The sequence below is a fragment of the Lampetra fluviatilis genome, chromosome 12 (genome assembly GCF_964198595.1).
Source record: "Lampetra fluviatilis chromosome 12, kcLamFluv1.1, whole genome shotgun sequence".
NCBI classification, from domain to species: Eukaryota; Metazoa; Chordata; class Hyperoartia; order Petromyzontiformes; family Petromyzontidae; genus Lampetra; species Lampetra fluviatilis.
The window spans coordinates 14,549,407-14,568,746 of NC_136286.1; the positions used below are offsets into that span (position 1 = coordinate 14,549,407).

Here is a 19,340-nt window from a genome sequence, read left to right on the forward strand (position 1 = left end):
CACGCGCTGTCCAGTATAAGTATGGTATTTTCGTTGTGAAACACTGAAAACTTGAATCAAAGCAGCAGCAGCAGCAAGTCTCGAGTCGCCTGTTACAGTTTTGTTGCGTGTGTATGGTCGACTATGGCTTGATCATGGCTGCTCCGAGCATACACCTGGTAACGATGCTGTGATTGTAGTGGTATACATTGCAGATAATTCACCTTGGTATTGGCTCAGCATCAATTGAACAAGTGTCACACCTATGAAGAGTGCAGTAATTATCGTCACATGGACAATGGCCGGAGAATACTGAGCATGAAGAATATGATCGGTACCTATGCTCCTCCGTATGTGTCTATGTAGACATGCATCACGTGCTTCAGTGCGTTTGTTGTGTGTGTTGTGTGTACGTGTGTGTGTTGTTGTGTGTACGTGTGTGTGTGTTGTGTGTACGTGTGTGTGTTGTTGTGTGTACGTGTGTGTGTGTTGTGTGTACGTGTGTGTGTGTGTTGTGTGTACGTGTGTGTGTTGTGTGTACGTGTGTGTGTTGTGTGTGTACGTGTGTGTTGTTGTGTGTACGTGTGTGTGTGTTGTGTGTACGTGTGTGTGTTGTGTGTACGTGTGTTGTTGTGTGTACGTGTGTGTGTTGTGTGTACGTGTGTGTGTTGTTGTGTGTACGTGTGTGTGTTGTGTGTGCGTGTGTGTGTCATTGCATGTAAAGGCAGGCCCGGGTGTGGTGATGGCCACCCACCCCCTCGTGTACCGTTCTGCCCTTAATAGCTGCTCGCTAACAACACTATTTGGGGGATATTTGTCTTTGTTGGTCATTGTATGTGAGGAAAGGTGGTGTAGTGATTGGCATATTACGACATTCCTGGTAATCCAGGTTCGAATTCCCATCTATGTACTGCACATCACTTGAAATGAGTACCTCACACCGATGCCGACTTCCCCTCGGTGGACTCAGGCCTGAATAGAACCACGCGGTGTGTCAGCATCAATCACGGTGAGTAGCTGTGGGCATGAGAGCAGCCCGGGCGTGCGTCTCGCGTGCCACCAGCGGCCCCTTTGTCGTGGTGTGCCCTGGGCTGGCTGACGGTGCCCGCGAGCTCAGCGCAGGATCTCTTGTGTCCGTGTCTGCACGCACAGAGAGCGATCGCACCCTGCCTCCAGCCCTGGGTCCAGAAAACGAGCGGCTGGCCCTGTACGCTCTCCGGCAGCAGTGCCTTGTGCCCGAGCACGTGGAGACCCGGCCGCTCTACAACCATGTCCAGCCCGGGATCGAGCAGGTGGGTGGGAATTAGAGGTATGCTGGAACGCATGCGTGCGTGTGTGTGTATGCGTGTGTATGTGTGTGTATAAAATATGGTATATGTTTTACTTTGTGTGTGCTGTATGTGTGGAAAACAGCGGTCTACTGGGTTTCACACTCAACTGCAATTACTATCCTTGCACAAAACAAGGGTTTAATTTACACAACACACATTGGGCCTCCTATAAGCATACTCATGCGGTGAGTGTATAGTATGTAGTTTGTATGATGTGTCACTGTTAGCAATGAAGAGACACCAAGAATGGTTTTGGCAACACCACCATCTATTGAATATTGGCGTTAATTGGTGCTCATTAGCAACACTTATCCTGACACACTAAGAGGATATTATTTAGCCACTTAACGTAACTTTAATATCTCCTTAATCGCTCGTCATGTCTCTAGCGATAATTGCAGATGTAATAATTTCTTGATTTCCCATTTTTTTCCCCCAGGTCCACTGAGCCCTTCGGTTCTTAAACACTCAGAATGATGGGGCACACCGTTTGAATTCTCACAGCGGGGACAATTAACTCCATGCCTCCCCGTGATGACGACCATGCGTTGCCATCATTTATATATATTTTTTAGATTTCAACAACATTTCAGTTGGTCACCGTGCTGAGGTGAAGTGCTGAAGTGACACTCTTCTCTCCCGGCGACTGTGAGCCAGCGTCGGAAATTCCACCTTCCCATCGCAGAGGCCGGGTCTCTGCGTCGTGTGTCCGCTGTTGATTTCCCACAAAGCGGTACTCATGTTAATCATCCCCCTGACCAGGAATTTATACTGGGAATCTTTCACTTGTGATCAAAGGGCTCGTCAACAGCGTACCCATGTCCTGTCCGAGTAAAGATAGGGAGTAAAGAAAAACTAAAATAAAACGAAACTATATATTTTTTATTTTACCATGTAAGGCCCACTGAGCTATATTTCTCTATTTCAGAAACGATCTGGCTATCACAAATTACAGCTCAACGAAGTGGCTTAACATATGGAAATCTATAGCAGCCAAATACTCATAATAAAGGTTTTTGGGTTAGATCGCGTAAGTATAAATGTGCGTTTTGGCGTCCTCTGGTCTAACACCGTTGAGACTAGGCTCAAAAGAAAGCTGTCTCTGGTGTGGACCAATCAATTTCAATGACAATGCATATATTATCAGAGTATGTTTTTTGTTTGCATTCTGACCACAAGTATTGTGGTTAAGGCAGACATGATTCCTTGTAAAAGGTTTCAGTTTGGTGTTTTAACATCTTAACACCTGTTTTGTTGCCAGTAAAAAGAGGAAAACCTATTCTCATATAAATGTGTCGTAACCCTCCACCACGCGACACAGCCAGTAAGGTTTGTCACGTAAACAACGCACTAATTAGTTACTATTTCAGCTCACTGGTGTGTTGGAGAGTAAATCCACAACATTTACAATTTGAGTAGCACCGTGACGTTTCGCTGGTAATTACAACAACCAGCATCATCGGGGGATTTGCCAGAATAGTGAAGCAATCCACCTGCTTCCGGTCTTAAATAGAACAAGATGACGTCATCACTGTGAACCAATCAGGTGTAGAGATCAGAGGGCGAGGAGTGGGGTGTTTATTGTAATTATATAACAATAGATTATTATGAAGCACAGTTATTTAGCATGTGTTTCCTTTATAAGGAATACAGTTGTAAGGTGTATTACTTAATAATACACTTCCAGGCCGCACTAAGCCTGTAGCTGTCAGAGCAGTTAAAATTATATGTATTTCTCTCAATTTCAATAGATTCTCGAATTAGTCTCGGCCAGTAATAATTGTTTTACACAACACTTCAACGTTATGAAAATCAATTGAGTGTCCTTGTTGGCAGGCATATTCTGCAACTGCCAACAGTTATGTTTGTGAGTATTTAATATTTCTTTGGTGTTCTTTTAGTCTTACACTAATGTTACGTCCCGTCTGTCCAATATAGCATTTGCACCATAAACAATCCGATACACACCTTCTGTTCATAACTTTGACAATTCATCTTTAGTACAAGATACTACACTGCCAGCCAAATACTCCGAAACCATGTTGATTCGAAATGTAGAGGGACAAAGCGGAGGACCTGGAGAAAAATCCACGCAACCACGTGGAGTTCATGTAAACTCCTAATATACCGGTGTCAGGGTCGGGATCAAACCCACAACATCCTGTATACCAGGCGAGGTAGTCAACATCTCACCACAGTGGCAACTTCAGCATGCTTTTGACCACAGCAGCGGCTTTCTCCAGCAATACTGAAGCAGCTCGAGCCGCCAGGTCGAGGGGTACACAGAGAAGTTTAATTCCAGATATTCAGCGAAAATGCATACAGATGACACAATCTGCAGAAACTTGATATGTTTCATGTGATTGCTATACTGGCACATTTTCTAATTTTCTGGGAATGTGCTGTAAGTTTAGAACGTAGAAATGTGTGTGTCTTTTAAATGATCCCCCAATCTTTTTTCAATTAAGATTCTTTAAGTAACCATTTTACTGGTAGGAACCTCCTGGTTACACCAGCCCACAGGGGATTATTGTGTCCGTCGTGCAGGGAGGGGCTGGGTGGGGAAGGAGGGGCTGGGTGGGGAGGGGAGCGTGTGAAGGGGCTGGGTGGGGAGGGTGGGGCTGGGTGGGGAGGGGAGGATGGGGAGGGGCTGGGTGGGGAGGGTGGGGAGGGGCTGGGTGGGGGGTGGGAGGGGTGGGGCAGGGTGGGGAGGGGCTGGTCACTCCGTGGTGCCCTTATAAAACTCAACGTTTAACCTACTCACGCCGGCTTGTGCCCGCCCTCACAGTCGGCCATATTTGTGGAATACACCACGCCGCCGTTGACCCTGGCCATTTACCGAGCAACCCAACGTTCCTACCAGCTCCCTCCGCAGGAATGTGTTATTGAGCTCTATTTAAGTTACCTACCCATGAAAATACTGGATTTTATTGCAATGTCCTATCCCTAACCTCAAGATTAGTGTTATTGTCATTTCAACTTGAAAAATGGCATGCCATGCGATAGATGTGCCAAATGGTTGTCTGTAATCTGTAAGCTCCATAAAAATTAGCGGCTTTATATATATTTTCAACGCACGGCGCCACAATCTTTCCCTTGTGTGATCACATCCGGCTTGAAACGTGATTTTCCGGAACACTATTTCAAGTTGGCTGCATATTTCCACGGCTTTGTGTGGTCAAGGACCCCGCCTTCCTTTCCTCTCATATCCAGATGTGAGATCCAGAAATGTCTCCACATCATTTCCCTCTAACTGGAACGAATCGCGCCACAGTTCTCATGCTCCCAGCCGGGAACACGTGAGCACCCGTCAGTGTCGGATGAGTCAGTTGCGCTCACTTTGCGTGTAAGCAGAGAGGTATTTTCCACTGAAGATGAACACTGTGTGTCTTCCGTATGAAATCAGTTGCTCACTTGCTACAGAGGGGCATCCTATGGGATGGCAGGCGCTGTCTCGCAGCGATCGTATCCGACAGAACGGCATGCTCGCACAAACCTTCCGCGGCTCACACTGCTGCCACCAGCTTACACTGCTGCCACCAGCTTCATGGTAAATCGACAAATGTACTTGAACGAGTACGCACACGTGCGCATATGTGGGGGTACTTGTGTGCATTTGTGTGCGTTGGTAGCGGTAGTGTGGCGGTTAGCGTGCTGCATGACGAACCCGGCATCCCGAGTTTGATTACCGCCTATGACCACAAACACTGGTGACAATTATCTGAAATGTTTCTGGGCCTCCCATAGGGTGACTCAGCCTCAAATGAGTATCTTATTCGATGTGTAAACATCGCCGCTAGGGAGGCAAAGGTGGGCGTGGTGTTAGCCATACCACCCCCGCGTGTGTCATGCTTAATAGCTGCTCACTAACAGCACGTACCTCAACAGTCTGTCGGGATAGTCTTTGTGCTCTTTCTTACACATTTGAATAGTCACGTGTGGAGATATGTAGCATACCGGTTAGCATCCTCTGATAAAGGCCCCAGTTATTTGTCTTTGATTTCAATGCCATGGAAAGTATTGTAAAGTAATTGGTATCTGAATTTTGGCTGGGCCATCGCTCTGTAGACTCAGCCCATGAAATGAACACCTTGTGCTGTAAGTTGGCATCAGTGTTTGGTGAGACCAAAATGAACCAGCTTGTGGGTGCTGGTGCCAGCACCTTGTCGTCTATCATCCAGACTAGAATGGACACTCGCTTGCACTCTGCACTTGCCTCAACGACCTCACGCTAAACGTGGAGAGCTGTTCGGTTCATTTCTGTGAGCACGCACAAGCATCCACACGCTCGTCTGAACGTACTTGCGCGTGCCTGCGCTTCCGTGCACGCGCGTGCAACGAACACGCATGTCTGCTCACATGTGCGAGCACTCGGATGCGTCACCGTGTGTGAATGCAGACTCGGGGTCCATGCATCACATTTAATTCTGATGATTTTAAAGATCGGCGGAAGGAGAGATCCCCCGAGCAAGAGTCATGCGTCTGGGGTCTACGTCCATGTGCAACTCTCTGGTGGAATATTTCAGTTTGTTTGGGAATTCACCAGCTAGGGGCAATTTGGTGAGACTTGGAATTTCACTGAAACCGATTGAGATTTGAACTGAAAAACTTGGATACTTTTTTTGTTGTTCATACATTTCCATGATTTATTTTTAATTACCATAGGAAGACAGGACCTTGATCCCTCCTTTAATAGATGGCACCTTCTCAAGCACAGTGCCCTGTGTGCGCATGTTGCACCTCCGATTAGCACGTGGACTATGTACGGCGTGAAAGAAGTCCGACATATGTACACACAGCAATACCTTAGTTCTCAACCCGTGACACCTGGGACTGTCCCTGCGCACCTTTCACCGACCCTACCCCGTCACACATTGCCTCAAAGTGTACTTTAGTTGACCACACCCGCTGTTGTTATTTATGTGTTTACGTATTTGGGCCGTTTTCACAACGACGTGACTCCGAACTCTCTACGCAGAGCAGCGGCAACTGTGTCTGTCCAATGAATGTCCATGCAGGGGATTTTCACATAACTTCTGGAAAAAACCTTTAAGTTGCCTTTGAATCTTCACACAACAGGGGACACATTTTCCCACACGCTCTGCTGTGATACTGTGTTTGTTGCACGAAAGTCAAAATAGATTGTTAAATCTCAGAGTAATTTTTCTGTGGCTTTACTTGTGACCGGACAGAAACCACGAACTTGCATCTAAGGAGAACCCGCTTTCAGATAGACAGTAGATTTACATTGCCAATACTTTCTTACGATAGTATTAAGTATTCAATTTGAAGTGGAGAACCATTAAGAAATCTTGGCGATCTGCAAGCAGCACACGGACTGACTATAACTCACACAAAGTAGGCAAGCACTTTGTTTCAGCCAATCACATTGTAAAACTCCCAAAGAGACACGCAGCAGCCGTCCATGTGCTAGCAATAACCCAATCCTTATTCATCGCAGATGCGATGAAACGCTGTCCATTTAGTAAATAACAAAGTGTCTCCAACTCCAAGCTTCGCTTCTCTCTTTGGTCCATCCTCTATGTTGGTCAAAGGTCTCTAGAAACCCATTCGTGGCGGTGAATATTCTCTTCGCTCTGCTGCACAAAGGCCCCCCCGAACCATCGCCGTCCCTCGCAGTACGACTCACGACGACTACTTCTACTACGATGACCACAGTCCTCGCACTGAGCCTAGCTCGTCACCGTCGGGAGTCGGCATCCCCTCGGCTGTGTTGCACACTTTGACCGTCATTCTTACACAGAGCTCCATCTGCCGTCATTCCATCTGAAGAAGTGTATTTTGTCCAAGCCCACTTTATTTTCTTAGCAGGCCACGTGATGTCTCTTTCTGAGACCCAGGTCTCGAGTGTTAAGCACTTTTGAGGATAATTTAGAATCTTCTTGGTTCTTTCGGTAAAGTCACGTAGTGAGAATTATTTTATTATGTTTTATTTTTATTATGTTATTACTTCCCTTCTACGTGACTTTACCGAAAGAACCAAGAAGATGAATCCTTGCAGTCACGAAAGCTTTAAATCGAAAGATAATTTAGAATTCTCTAATAATTCATCTCAATCAGTGTCATTTGTTAAACCAGGTGAGATCGTATTAAGATGTTACACCAGCCCTTCTGTGCATCTTTTGGCCGACTAAAGAGACACTGAGGCACTCGCGTTATAACTCACAGTCTACAATGGAGTTTGCAACGTCTTTCGCACCATTCATCATTGACCTTTGTCTTAGTGACCTTGGCCTCTGTCTGTCGCAGTCCCACCCTTGTCCTCGCCCTTGGCTCCTCACAGGACTGATTTAAGTCTCAGCATCGCCAACTTAAAGTCCCGTGCCTAAACATGGAAGGAAACATGAAAATCACTCAAATTTTATGAGCGGTCCCAAGTCTACCAAATACTGGGTAATTTAACTCTGCGCTGCGACCCATTGGGCCGTGAAAACGGAAGCTTTTCCCTCGTAGATTTTTGCGATTAAATTGCTGCCATGGAAACTAATCAAAACAGAGGACGGTGGGGGGGGTAGAGCGAGTATTGTTGTTGGTGTGGGTATAACCGTGCGCTACCGGTGAGCGATGAATTGGCAGGGGTATTATGGAAGTGGGGACAAGTGCGGTGGGCTGGGCCGCGGTGGTGACACGGAGGGGCGGCGCGTGGGGCGGGGTGGGAGACGAGGCGGGGTGGGAGACGAGGCGGGGAGGGAGACGAGGCGGGGTGGGAGACGAGGCGGGGTGGGAGACGAGGCGGGGAGGGAAACGAGGCGGGGTGGGAGACGAGGCGGGGTGGGAGACGAGGCGGGGAGGGAGACGAGGCGGGGTGGGAGACGAGGCGGGTTGGGAGACGAGGCGGGGTGGGAGACGAGGCGGGGTGTGAGACGAGGCGGGGTGGGAGACGAGGCGGGGAGGGAGACGAGGCGGGGTGGGAGACGAGGCGGGGTGGGAGACGAGGCGGGGTGGGAGACGAGGCGGGGAGGGAGACGAGGCGGGGTGGGAGACGAGGCGGGGTGGGAGACGAGGCGGGGTGGGAGACGAGGCGGGGTGGGAGACGAGGCGGGGAGGGAGACGAGGCGGGGTGGGAGACGAGGCGGGGTGGGAGACGAGGCGGGGTGGGAGACGAGGCGGGGAGGGAGACGAGGCGGGGTGGGAGACGAGGCGGGGTGGGAGACGAGGCGGGGTGGGAGACGAGGCGGGGAGGGAGACGAGGCGGGGTGGGAGACGAGGCGGGGCTGGACCGGGTGTCCTAATTTTAACGTCGACGCGTGGAGCGCGTGGGAGCCATGTGCAGGCGTCACGACCGGCATCTGCTGCCCAGATGTGCTCAGGGGCACCCACACGCGTCTCGTAGCCGCCCAGCCCCGACCCAGCCGCCCACCCGGCCGTGATAAAGCGTGAAGTGGCGCCGGGTTGTGGAAAGGGCACGGGTTGGGGACCGCCGGAGCTCTTTCTGGGAAGTCATTGCCAAGTTGCTGGCCTCTCTAGACACACAGACTCGCACTTATTCGCATATGTGCGCACACGCTGAGGAATCTCTTAAGCACTTGCTTACGTGTGTGCACAGGCATGGACACCACACACACACACACATGGGCATTTGCACACTCGCACAAAGACAATATTCCCCCATGTTGCCTAACAATCAAACCGCATACGGGAAATGTGGTTGGACCACGCACCTCCACCTTTGTCTTCCCGTCCATCGTCGATGTTACGTACACACCACCGGGAACCAATTTTAGGTTGAGTCAATCCATCGAACCCATGAGACACCGGGGCAAGTTAATATCCCACGGCCAAGAAATGAATCCAGTTTACTGAAATCGCAGTGCAGTGTGCAAACCGCAACCCCTCCGTCACCCCCACGCACACACGCACACACAGCACCACACGCTACATCCGTCTTCGCCGACATCCACAGTGACACTGACATAAAACGGGTTCATGGAGCAGACACGTGAATATTGTTGTAGCTGTTCGACCAGCAGTGGCGTGAGGAAGCAATTGCATGGCAGCATCATCGCCTATATTGACACCATGTATAACTACACCGTGTGCATCACTCTCGCTATACATGTGTGAAATAAACTGTGACGCTTAACATTTAACTTAGACGTACCCTACCATTGACATAAATAATAATAAACATCCTTAGCTAAAAGTAACATTTTACATAAATTCCCAACTTCACATTTAATCCTAACTATTACACCTAATCCTATTTATTAGCCTCATCCTCCTCATGTTCAAGGGGGCACATTGGCCATTGTTTCCGAGTTCACTGCAGCCTATGGAGCCATAATTTGATGTGGAGCAGTGGGCAGAGTTGAATGATGAGGTTAATTAACGTGGGCCAAACGTATAAACAGAGAGGGTCTGAAACAAAACACTGACTAAATAAATATATCCATGGACAAAATTCATGTCCACAAGAGGAACAGCGGCCAGAGAACTGACCAAATCAAAAACAAAACACTCCACAATTGGCCTTAGAGACTTGAGTCACCCAGCACCTACTGAAGGCATTTACCACACACAATAGCATGCGGCAACGATCACCATACAGAATAAAACTCTTTATTTATCCTGGAAAAATGCGAAATTCAAACCCTGTGCCACCCCAGCGCTCACGATGACAACGCTTAGACATTGATTATTTAGAACTCGTCGGGCAAGCCAGTGCCTCCACTCGTCACGGCATTGTGCCATCACTCAGGACTCTTCCCGTGTCACACCTGCAGACGCTCTTTCCTCCTGCACCTCATCAGTGGCCATTCTCGCCTTTTGCCGCTCTCTGGTCTGACACGGGTGAGACTAGGCCCTAAAGAAGGCTGTCTCTGGTGTAGGCCAATAAAATAAACACAATGGATATATTATGATCATCAGAGCATGTTTGTTTGCATGTTCACCACAGATACGTGTGGCTAATGCAGACATGATTCTTTACACTTTCTCTTCTATTGCCAGAAAGGAAAAAAACGATTCTTATGTTCTCATCCTCGTTTTTGTTGACACTTGTACCACTTACTTTGTACCGAGTTGACCTCCAGCGAATCCTCGCCATGGACAGTCGTATAATTTGGATCACCAGGATCATAGCGCGGTACGCTACCACTCCCCTGAAGAGGTAGACACACACACACACAAACATTGTGGGGGGAGGCCTGGCCTCTGGATGGCTTCTGTAGAAATGAAATGAAATGCTCCCGAGAGGAAAGAGTGTGATGGTTCTGCCCATTCCCGCCGCTTGGCAGGCCTTTCGGCACAAGCCCACAGCTGCACAGAGTGTTGCATTGTAGTAAAAGCTCATTAATCAAAGAGCATTCGAATAGAGAGGAGATGAAAAAAAATGCAATCAAATTCATTTATTTATTGAGAAAACATAATGGCGAAATGTTCAGCATTCACTTTGTAATGATGTTGGCCATGTATTTAATTAATAATATCACTTTTACAGCAATAATATTTCATTAAAAGAAATGTCCATTGTTTCCGTATGTGAAAACACTTTTGGCTTCGATTTTTTTTCTTCCACGATGTGCACCATTAACACGAATATGTTTCCCTTTCATTCACCTCTCGCTGTGCACACAGCCACCACAAGCGTATGAATGAATGAACGCCTTTATTTAGAGGCCATGATATGTCGTATCTTCTTTTATATGGGGTTTACAAGTGTATTTAACCAGTTTTTGTTATTCAGCTGTTCGCATTTGTGCACAGAGAAAATGCATTTTACGATTCATAACTCATTGATTCAGCGAAACAACCCAAAAGTCACAATGAACAGTGACCCAGACGTAATTATAAAATCCATTGGGTCGGCGTGACTTGAAGGTTCATTGCTGCGGCGTGTTTCTGCGTCGTGTCGGTCGCCTCTCCCTTGTTTCCTTCCTGCTCCTCGCTGATATCTCGCGCCCCCTTTGTAATTCATCCTCCCGCCAGGCGATGCTGCTGCGGCCGCCACTCACTGTGCTCACAGCACTCGGCTCACAATTACAAGTGTGCGAGATTTACATTCTCGTCGGGGCCACCCCGTAACAGCTCTGGGTCAGTGGAACTCAAGGGCGGTTATCCGGGCAAAAGAGTGGCAATGATCATCGGAATGTGGAATTTCCCCCTGGTAGCTTCAGGTCCACCAACAGCGACAAGTGCTCACTTGAGCATGGCGACGTTTTCTCTCTGAATGCGATTCGCTCCATTGCAGATTTTCTTTCTGTTATTCCTCGGAGAGATCGGAATGCGTCCAAGAGCACGTCCACCGACGAGATGGAACGATGAGATCGGATCGTGTGCAGGTGATAGGTGGATTGTTGGATCGCAGAACCACGAGAGTTGGTGACACCTTGATTAGGCCTTCGTCCAGCAGTGAACATGGTTAATGATGATGGAGGGGACTTGCTTTCTATGACAAATTTACACCCCCACCCCCCCGCTCCACACAGGGCCGGCTTCAGATGTGGGTGGACATCTTCCCTAAGGAGCAGGGCCCCCCACCTCCACCATTTGACATCACACCCCGCAAGGCCAAGAAGTGAGATCTGGCGCACATCCAACACACACAAAACACAAACTTGCCTGCAAGCACAACACACATGACCTACACGACAACAACAACAACAACAGTCGTCTTTGCCACTAAGTGACGGCGACATTACCACAGCGCTTATATCAGGACAGGTGCACTTTGAGGCCACGTGAAAATGTGGGAAGCTCACTGGCCGGTCATAAAACGGACCCACTTCTTCATGGGTTGACCCACTGAGATTGTTGGGATATACCCCACTGCACCACTTTGCTGTGCTCGTTGTTGTGAGCATCTCGCATCCGCCCTCCTTTGTCGTGGTACAGTGATTAGCTCCCACTGCCTGTGTCATGTAGCCTGCATGCCACAGCACTGCATGTCAAGGTATCTTCTGTTTGGCTGGATATAGCTATATATATAGGGGGCTAAACTGGCATCGCATTGGCTAGAGAACAGATGGGTTGATGTGGTATGAGAGGATTTGGAGTTGAACGGACTTGATGACTGGTACCAGCGGTGGCAAGATCGGCCGATGTGGAGTAAGGACGCACCCACACAAAAGACAAAGATCCCCCATACAGCATGTCACAGACTATCTGGGCAAGTGCTGTTAGCGAGCATCTTTAAAAGTGCTGGCACATACAAAGACACCTATGAAGGCCGAAACGGCACACGATGAGGTAAGTGGCCAGCACCACGCCCGACCGCCTTTGTCTCCTCAGTGGCGATGTGTTTACACACCGCACCAGGTACTCATTTGAGGCTGAGTCAACCTAGGGGAGGCCCAGGACCGGTTCAGATAATCGTCACCGGTGTTGGCCGTGAGCAGGAATCGAACTCGGGTCACCAGGTTCGTAGAGCAGCGTAGCGCTAACCGCTGCACCACCGCTCCCTACACCAATACCAATGCCTGCCATCCGCCACAAAGTGACGGTGACGTCACCAGGGCGCCTGGTGCACTTTGAGGCACCTTGAAGTGTCGAGGGCTCGCTGACAGGACAGACCCGCGTGACGTGGGTTGGCTGATCGAGATGACTGGTAGAATGGACCAGCGCTACCCCCTACTGTGCCAACTTGCTGCATCTTAGCCGAACAGCGCTCCGCTCGTTCTTGTGAGCGTCGCTCCTCTGCCCTCAGTTATCGTTGGTGGGCGTCTTTCACGAGCCTCCTTCACAGAGGCCGATCTTGACACCGCTGGTACCAGTCTTCGGCAAGTCCACTCAGCACATCATCCCGTACCGCATCAGTTCATCTCTTCTCCAGCCCATGTCGTGCCCGTTTAGCACCCTCAACGCGGCCAAGCAGAAGCTGCTTGGGCATGCGTTGACTGGGCATGCGGGCTACATTCACGCGCATACACCAAGCATTATAACGATAGAGTCTGTCGGTGAAAGGGCACCTATTAGACTGGCACAGCGGACTATAGAGAGTATCACCACTGGAAAGGCGCAAGTGGCCAGTAATGGTGCAGGCCACATCAATCACTGAAGTGCATTGCACATTGTAATAGCTGCCCATCCCTCTTCAAAGCTTCAAATTTGTCTTTATAAAATGGTGTAGTTGACCTTCTTGCTTATGTATTTACTTGTTGTGATTTGACCAAACCTCTCCATCGCTGAAATCTCATGGCTCTCTATTGCTGTGATTGGGGCAATGATGAGACAGGAACAGACACGGGGGAGAGAGAAGCAGGGAGGATTACAAAAGAGCGGGAAGAGAGAAATGGCCACAAATTCAACTTCAATCAACAGATGCCGAATATTAAACTTGGAGTCTCTTCATGCCCCATACACTGTAGAGGTAACACAAATGTCTGTATGTCGAACTACATTCGCACCGTGCAGAGCCCAGCTTGCTAATCGGAGGTGCGAGGGAAGGACACGAAAGCAAACACGAAGAGACGTTCTAAAGATGCCTTCAAGGAATGTTGTCCTGATATCCCTGACCCCTCATACTCCTCCTCTGACCCTTGACCGCACTTCCCTCCGTGCAGCTACTTGCTGCGCTGCATCGTGTGGAACACGAGCGACGTCATCCTGGACGAGACGAGCATCACCGGCGAGAGGATGAGCGACATCTACGTGAAGGGGTGAGGCGCTCGCGTCGGGACCTTCAGCTTCACTTTGTCCGCCGAATCTCGTTTCAGTCGATCTCAAATTGCGAATAATAATGATTACGAACCTGTGCTGCCGAACTGCATTGGCTTCCAGTTGCCGAACGAATACATTCAAAGGTCGCGCTCATTACGCCGCGATACTTTCCTGACCTCGTTAAGGAGCTTCAACCATCGTCACGTGACCTCCGGTCATCCTCGCAGCAGCAATGGCTTCTGGCTGGCCATTGAACAAAGACGGTCACTGCATCGCATCCTTTCAGATGCGCTTCTGCGGCCGTCTGGAACGCTCTTCCTTTCGATATTAGGAAGCCACTGGAGCTGTGCACCTTTAAATCATCGAGCTTAACAACTCAGATCTGTGGCTTTTTGTGTGCAGTTTGTTGTCCTTCCCCGCACCTCAAATTAGCATGGTTAGCTACATAAAGTGCAAAAGAAGTTCAACATATATACTGCACTTGTTTGTTAGATACTTAACTTAGGGTGGTGCTTGAACCCCAATGACTTCGCTATGAAATTTAGAGCCCGAAATGTTGACTTTGCATTCATTATGAACTCAACAAGTTTGTCTTTGATTAACTGCAACAACCGCTGCTACAGTGCCGGCATAACGGGACTCTGGTTAGGGAGAGAAAACAGACGAAGAGATATTGCAGATCACAACGGAAGATAATTCCATGAGAGTTTAACCACCGCAAATGTTGAGATGAGTCAGAATGAGATCACACTGACGACTACCTGAAGGCATTAATAACAATCTCAGTTTTGCACGGTTGCACCTGAAGAGTTAATATTGCCATTCTGGTAAACAGCTCTTCGTTGCCTTATGCACAAAGCATATTAATTCAAGTGCATTCGTATTCCTTTCGCCAGGACCTGTGGTTCCACATTACATTTGTCACCTATTTCTCACGACGTGATTTAGAAATTTAATTGATAATTGCACAAATCATTGCACGCTTGATGCAACATTATCTGGCCGCGTGTCACCAATGCCAAAGACTCACAATCGAAAGGTTGACATTCAATTGACCCTTCACATTTAAAACGTAAGTACCACTTTGTTTGAGTCGGCAATAGTTGTAATATAGAGACGCATGCTTCCCCCGCACCTCCGATGAGCACGGTTGGCTATGTACGGTGCAAATGAAGTTCAACATACATACATCATAGGAATGTGGAGTTTCCACCACCAATGAAGATGGCAGTACTCAATGCTTATGGAGGCACTGTGACTTTGATCTGTGAACAAAGAAGTGATGGGAAAGGGATGATGATCAACGTAACACGTAAGTTTGTTCGGGGTCAAGGTCAGGGGTCAACATAGTCACAGTGGTTGGGTTCTCAGGGGCGACATGCACTTGTCACAAGCACTGGGCTGGGAGCACTGAGACCCTGGGGTTAAATCTGGGTGGCCACCTGTGAATTAACCGAGCGCTCAGGTGTTGCACGTTGACTGCACGTGCATTGTGCCAAAGAAATCACAGAAGTTATGTTTTTGTACTATTCCATCTCTGTGGGATGAAATAAATAATAATATCCAATGACTAACACGTGGCAAACCACTCTTTGCGGAGCATGAACGAGCACTAATCTCGGAATGGATAAGAAGTGGAGCTTCTTGAAGTGCCTCTGTGAGTATTTCTGTCCGTGTCGCTGCCAGGGATGACCTCTCACGTCTGCGTAATTCCGAGTGGCGTTGCGGCCAAAGCTCCCGACACAAGCGGAGCATTGATGTGCCGAGCTGGCGACCTTAGCACGTTCCCGTAGCTCGAGGAGTCGCGTCTTTGCGCCACGGGCATGACGGGCGGAACCACGAGCTCACACTTGAATGTCACGACTGTCGGCCAAAAAGTGACGTGACGTGGGATAGGGTTCCGTTGGGTTTCTCCACGTTTGACAGAGGCACACAGCTTCCTTTAATGCCCCGTGAAATTTCGGGCAACATTTTAAACAAAGAAGCGAGTCAAATCATTTATTTTATATTACCTTCATAAAAACACAAGTACGTATATTAATAAATGTTTATGCTCCACCAACCGGTGCTGCTGTGAGGTGCCAAAGTCTGCATGCTTTTCTTTTTGTATGAAGACACACAGACGCACACAGACACACACGTACACATACGCACACAGACACACATTAACACAGACACACACGAACACAGACGCACAAAAACACACGCACACACAGACACACGCACACACTGGCACACAGACACACACGCACACAGACACACATTAACACAGACACACACGAACGCATACAGACACACATGCACACAGACGCACGCACACAAACGCACAAAGATACACACGCACACATCCACACTGATACACACAGACACACGCACGAAGATGCACACAGACACACACGAACACACTCGCACACAGACATGCACAAACACGTACACACGGTTACATACAAAGAGCACTCTTACAAACACAAAGACCCACGCTTAGACATCGAGAAGACTGTTGAGAGTAAGTGCTATTAGCGATCACCTATTGCTCAGCTTCAAACACAGATATCCCTTGTTTAGCCTTATACACTGGCTGGGGCAAGCTCTGTTAGTGAGCACCTATTAAGGCCAGTGTGGCATATGAGGAGGTGGTGTGACTATCGCCTTAACTCGCTTTTTTTTCTCCCCCCAGTGCTAACATGTACTACATTAAGTACTTATATTAGGTTCAGTTAACGAGGAGAATCACGGTTACAATCAGTTCCCAATTATAACAAATGTGATACTAGTTTAGGAATTGAGTGGAGTAACTCTCACATCGCTGATACATGTGTAGGGGTGTTAGAGAGAGAGCCCGTTATGCATGGCAGCCTATGGTAAACAAACACAGTAGGCGGGGCTACATGTGTGCACGAGCAGGTGCCCTCTGCGACGTCCGCGCCAGACACCCTGGGGGGTCGATTCGGTCATTATGATCCCCCGGGGCCCCACCCCTCAGGGAGGGGTTGGGTATAAAAGGGGAATGTATCGAGGGGCTCGGGAGTGTTGTGTTAGCTAAGAAGAGGAGACGGAAGACGTCCTAGATAGAGCCCTGGTCTCCCCCTGGCACGCCGTCCTTATCAGGACCGCGCAGGCTCGAGCCAGTGGCGTGGTACCAGAGCCAGAGCCAGTGCTGGTCTGGACTCTGGGTACCGGGCCCGACTGACCAGTGTCGGGCCAAGATAGCCTCCCCTAGCCCATTAGAGGAGGACTCAGAGGCAGGCTAGGGTTAGCCTAGAGGTGTGTCCTCAGATAGACGGGTGAGGGGGCCGATACCCCCTCAGTGTGTATGTCACAACGTGTGGTGTTAAATAAACAAGTGTGCCTCCAACTCCGGTGTGAACGAGTCATAAGCGTTACTACACATGCACACACACACTCACATTGACACTCACTCATACACTTTTACACACACACGCACACTCACATTGACACTCACTCACATTGACACTCACTCATACACTTTTACAGAGACCACAGTAATTTTTGTCAACGCGAAGTCACTTTCAAAAGTGGGCTCATTGTGCTCACTTTCCATATTTGCGCGATTGGGCAAAGTTGCCCGCTGTTTGTTGGCCGCCGTTCGGATGAATGCGACGGACCCGTGGGGATATGCCACAGGGGAAAAATAAATGTGTGTCCCGCGTGCACGCATCCAGCGTCGTGCGTGCGCATCGACGGCAACCGGAGGAGCGCGCGCGTGCGTGTGTCTCAACCCGAGGAGACTCCGGGCCTTGTTGCTAATGTCCTTTGGCCAAAATAAACTTTGTGCAGTGCGTATTGCTATATGTGTATGGTGAGTTGAAATATGTATTTTTAGGCCACAGAACACGAATGAAAAAGCCATCAATGTCCAGAAATGTCACGGCAAGCAGGTGGTCATTTTTGGCTGAGTGCATTCTCAGCGAGGTAGAGGCCCTGTCCACAAATCACTTGGCACTGTATGAATGTCAAACTTCTTTCGCACCCTGCGTAGCGAACCGTGCTGTGTGCGTGCCTCATCTGTGGTCCATAGCATCATCATGTTGCGTCCGAACCACCATTTAAGCAATTCTCATTCCATGTACATACACGACAATGACAGCTGAAATGTTGAGACTCTTTGGGCAAATGTTATCAAGCACATGTTAGGGCCTGCACAACACAACACGTTGTGGTGGTGTGGCCGGAGCGATGCATGCATGCCTCCTCAGTGATGATGTTCAAACACGTCACAAGTTACCCATTCAAGGCTGAGTCCACGTAGGAAATGTCCCTGTGCAGTTCAGATATTTTCTTGAACACACAACGGCAAAGAGTTTAACAGAATGTTGGGAAAAGTGCTGTTAGTGACCACCTATTAAGGTTAACACGGCACACAAGGGGGAGAGTGGCCAACACCACGCATGGCCGCCTTTGTTTCCCCAGTGGCGATGTTTTTACACAGCGCACCAGGTACTCATTTAAGGCTGAGTCGACCTAGGGGAGGCCCAGGACCAGGATCGGTTCAAATGTCCGCCGCCGTTATTGGATGTTCCTGGTCATGAGCTGGCATCGAACTCGGCTCGCCGGGTTCGTGGCGCAGTGCACTAACCACTGCGCCACCGCTCCCCCCCCCACACGCACACAAGCAGGTACTTTGTGCTAACGCACGCAGGGCCCCAGCCGCCGCCAGCGCCACGCTGCAGCAGAAAGCACAGCGAGCGGCATGACAACCCGCCCGTTCGCTTGCGGTTGTTAGGGCCTGGCCCCAACACAAGGTGCAACAACAACACGTTGCTGGTCCAGATGAACCCCCCACCTCCCCTCCTGGCTGGCCTAGGGGGGACGCGAGGGGGCTCCTCGAACCTTTGGCTGACCATCGCTCTGCGCAATTACGTGCTGTGAGTCACAGCTATCAAGACTCCCCCCCCCCACCCTGTCCATTCATTTGGGGAAATCCCTCTTCTCGTTGGGAGAAAGGGGCCTGTGTGTGCGCGCGCCCAGGGTGTGTGAGTGGGGACTGCGTGCGGGTGGGAGGATGTGCGTGTGCGTGCTGGTCCTCACAACAACAACCGCCATTCGCCACTAAGTGGCGGTGACGTCACCATGGCACTTGTGCCAGGCTAGGTGCACTTTGAGGCCACGTCAAGTGTCGAGGGCCCGCTGGCAGGAGGTGACGGGCAGACCCAGCAGGTGCCGTGGGGTGACTGCCTGAGACGGCTGGCGGATGCGCCGCCGGTTCTCCCCACTGTGCCAACTGCGTGAGCAGTCTGCCACAAGACCAACCACGCGTCATTGGTATTTGAGCCAATTATGAGTTTCCCTTCATTAACCTAGCTTCAAATGAGTAGCTGGTGCAGCATGTGGTAGTGTTCATATCACCACCAAGTATTCGTTCTTGGCGCACTGTGAGTCGTTAATATCGCC

At 49.4% G+C, this 19,340-nt stretch overlaps 1 protein-coding gene across 1 annotated transcript in view; it reads left to right on the forward strand.

The window, feature by feature from the left end:
• Positions 1 to 19,340, forward strand: part of LOC144935212 (dysferlin-like) — a 177,616-nt gene that overhangs the window by 101,565 nt on the left and 56,711 nt on the right. Inside the window, exons 47-49 of the mRNA XM_078861724.1 lie at positions 1,132 to 1,271; positions 11,759 to 11,847; positions 13,832 to 13,927. Of these exons, the coding sequence (XP_078717850.1) occupies positions 1,132 to 1,271; positions 11,759 to 11,847; positions 13,832 to 13,927 (325 nt within the window). The remainder of the gene's footprint in view (positions 1 to 1,131; positions 1,272 to 11,758; positions 11,848 to 13,831; positions 13,928 to 19,340) is intronic.